Raw genomic sequence first — 3,301 nt, forward strand, 5'->3', positions numbered from 1 at the left:
TTAACTTATTTGCTCTTGCAAAATATGAATATCAATATATATAGTTTTTGTCATTACAGATCACTGAATTTAAATTGCTAAACTAAAACGAGAGAATAAAACATTTTTACGCAGTTCTAATTTCTTGATGTTTGTTAATATTGTAGGTTTACTGAATTTATTGTATATGTTCCTAATATTCTATTCTTTTTATTTGCGCACTCATTGCATGTAAGCTGCAAATACTTTAATTCAAATGTACAATTTACATTCAAACAATATAAAATCTAAAATGTGAGGTTACAATGATTTTACAAGTGCTTTGATTGAGACTCATCTCATAAAGAAACTTTATTGCCACCACAATTAAGATTTACAACAAAGAAAAACAACACAGAACGAAATTAAATGACAAAAGGTTCACGTCAGTTGGTCTTTCAGCCTTATATGCTAAAAACATTTGGCAAAGTAATTCATAAATATTATCAATTATAAAAAAAAAAAATTAAAAAAAATCAGTTAATAGTTTCGGACCTGTGTTTTCCACTTTTGGGTTCAGAAGTTTTAACTATGCCAGATTTTCTAAAATGTACACGTTTGTCTTCTAGATGTGTAGAAACGGTCTCCTCTTTCTGGAAATCTTCATCGTCAGAGGAACACTCAGTCAGATCCACGACGACAACGCTTCCCACCGGCTTAGAACTTCCTTCTGTCACGGGAAAATCACACATCAGACCTTTCCTCTCGATCATGAGCTCACAATACACAGAAACTACACACTGAGAAACCGGACCAGAGAGTTTGTAGTGGTTTTAAAAGCTTTGAAGGGTGGGTCGTTACTAGGAGGTTCGCTAGGGTGTAGCTATGCGGTTTCTAGGGTACTCGGGATGGTTACTAGGGTGTACAGAAGGATGGATGGATGGATGGATGGATGGATGGATGGACGGACGGAAGGACGGATGGATGGATGGATGGATGGATGGACGGACGGAAGGACGGATGGATGGACAGAAGGATGGATGGATGGATGGAAGGACGGAAGGACAGAAGGATGGATGGATGGATGGAAGGACGGAAGGACGGAAGGATGGATGGACAGAAGGATGGGTGGATGGATGGAAGGAAGGAAGGAAGGAAGGATGGATGGATGGACAGAAGGATGGATGGATGGATGGACAGACGGATGGAAGGACAGAAGGATGATGGATGGACGGACGGACGGAAGGACAGAAGGATGATGGATGGACGGACGGACGGAAGGACAGAAGGATGATGGATGGACAGATGGATGGAAGGACGGAAGGATGATGGATGGACAGACGGATGGAAGGACGGAAGGATGATGGACAGACGGATGGAAGGACAGAAGGATGGGTGGATGGATGGACGGACGGACGGACGGAAGGAAGGATGGATGGACGGACGGACAGAAGGATGGATGGATGGAAGGATGGATGGACGGACGGATGGACAGAAGGATGGACGGATGGATGGAAGGATGGAAGGACGGAAGGATAAATGGATGGATGGACAGAAGGATGGGTGGATGGATGGACGGACGGAAGGAAGGAAGGAAGGATGGATGGACGGATGGATGGACAGAAGGATGGAAGGATAATGGATGGACGGACGGATGGAAGGACAGAAGGATGATGGACAGACGGATGGAAGGACGGAAGGATGATGGATGGACGGACGGATGGAAGGAAGGAAGGAAGGAAGGATGGATGGACGGATGGATGGACAGAAGGATGGAAGGAAGGAAGGATGGATGGACGGACGGATGGAAGGAAGGAAGGAAGGAAGGATGGATGGACGGATGGATGGACAGAAGGATGGAAGGATAATGGATGGACGGACGGATGGAAGGACAGAAGGATGATGGACAGACGGATGGAAGGACGGAAGGATGATGGATGGATGGACGGACGGAAGGAAGGAAGGAAGGAAGGATGGATGGACGGATGGATGGACAGAAGGATGGAAGGATAATGGATGGACGGACGGATGGAAGGACAGAAGGATGATGGACAGACGGATGGAAGGACGGAAGGATGATGGATGGACGGACGGATGGAAGGACAGAAGGATGATGGACAGACAGATGGAAGGACAGAAGGATGATGGATGGACAGACGGATGGAAGGACGGAAGGATGATGGATGGACAGACAGATGGAAGGACAGAAGGATGATGGATGGACGGACGGATGGAAGGACAGAAGGATGATGGACAGACAGATGGAAGGACAGAAGGATGATGGATGGACGGACGGATGGAAGGACAGAAGGATGATGGATGGACAGACGGATGGAAGGACGGAAGGATGGGTGGATGGATGGACGGACAGACGGATGGATGGATGGAAGGATGGATGGACGGACGGATGGACAGAAGGATGGAAGGAAGGAAGGAAGGATGGATGGATGGACGGAAGGAAGGAAGGAAGGAAGGAAGGAAGGATGGATGGACTGACGGACAGACGGATGGAAGGACGGAAGGATGATGGACAGACGGATGGAAGGACAGAAGGATGATGGATGGACAGACAGATGGAAGGACAGAAGGATGATGGATGGACGGACGGATGGAAGGACAGAAGGATGATGGACAGACAGATGGAAGGACAGAAGGATGATGGATGGACGGACGGATGGAAGGACAGAAGGATGATGGATGGACAGACGGATGGAAGGACGGAAGGATGGGTGGATGGATGGACGGACAGACGGATGGATGGATGGAAGGATGGATGGACGGACGGATGGACAGAAGGATGGAAGGAAGGAAGGAAGGATGGATGGATGGACGGAAGGAAGGAAGGAAGGAAGGAAGGAAGGATGGATGGACTGACGGACAGACGGATGGAAGGACGGAAGGATGATGGACAGACGGACGGAAGGACGGAAGGATGATGGATGGACAGATGGAAGGACAGAAGGATGATGGATGGACAGACGGATGGAAGGACGGAAGGATGATGGACAGACAGATGGAAGGACAGACGGATGATGGATGGACAGACGGATGGAAGGACGGAAGGATGATGGACAGACGGACAGACGGACGGAAGGATGATGGATGGACGGACGGATGGAAGGACAGAAGGATGATGGACAGACAGATGGAAGGACAGAAGGATGATGGATGGACGGACGGATGGAAGGACAGAAGGATGATGGATGGACGGACGGATGGAAGGACAGAAGGATGATGGACAGACAGATGGAAGGACAGAAGGATGATGGATGGACGGACGGATGGAAGGACAGAAGGATGATGGATGGACAGACGGATGGAAGGACGGAAGGATGGGTGGATG

The 3,301-nt window shown here is 48.4% G+C and overlaps 1 protein-coding gene across 1 annotated transcript in view; it reads right to left on the minus strand.

The window, feature by feature from the left end:
• Positions 1-343: 343 nt before the first annotated feature.
• Positions 344-3,301, minus strand: part of pias4b (protein inhibitor of activated STAT, 4b) — a 176,629-nt gene continuing 173,671 nt past the window's right edge. Inside the window, exon 10 of the mRNA XM_079876796.1 lies at positions 344-688. Within this exon, the coding sequence (XP_079732922.1) occupies positions 495-688 (194 nt within the window). The 3' untranslated portion in view covers positions 344-494. The remainder of the gene's footprint in view (positions 689-3,301) is intronic.

The sequence above is a fragment of the Squalius cephalus genome, assembly GCF_949319135.1.
Source record: "Squalius cephalus genome assembly, chromosome: 7".
In the NCBI taxonomy this organism is placed as follows: Eukaryota; Metazoa; Chordata; class Actinopteri; order Cypriniformes; family Leuciscidae; genus Squalius; species Squalius cephalus.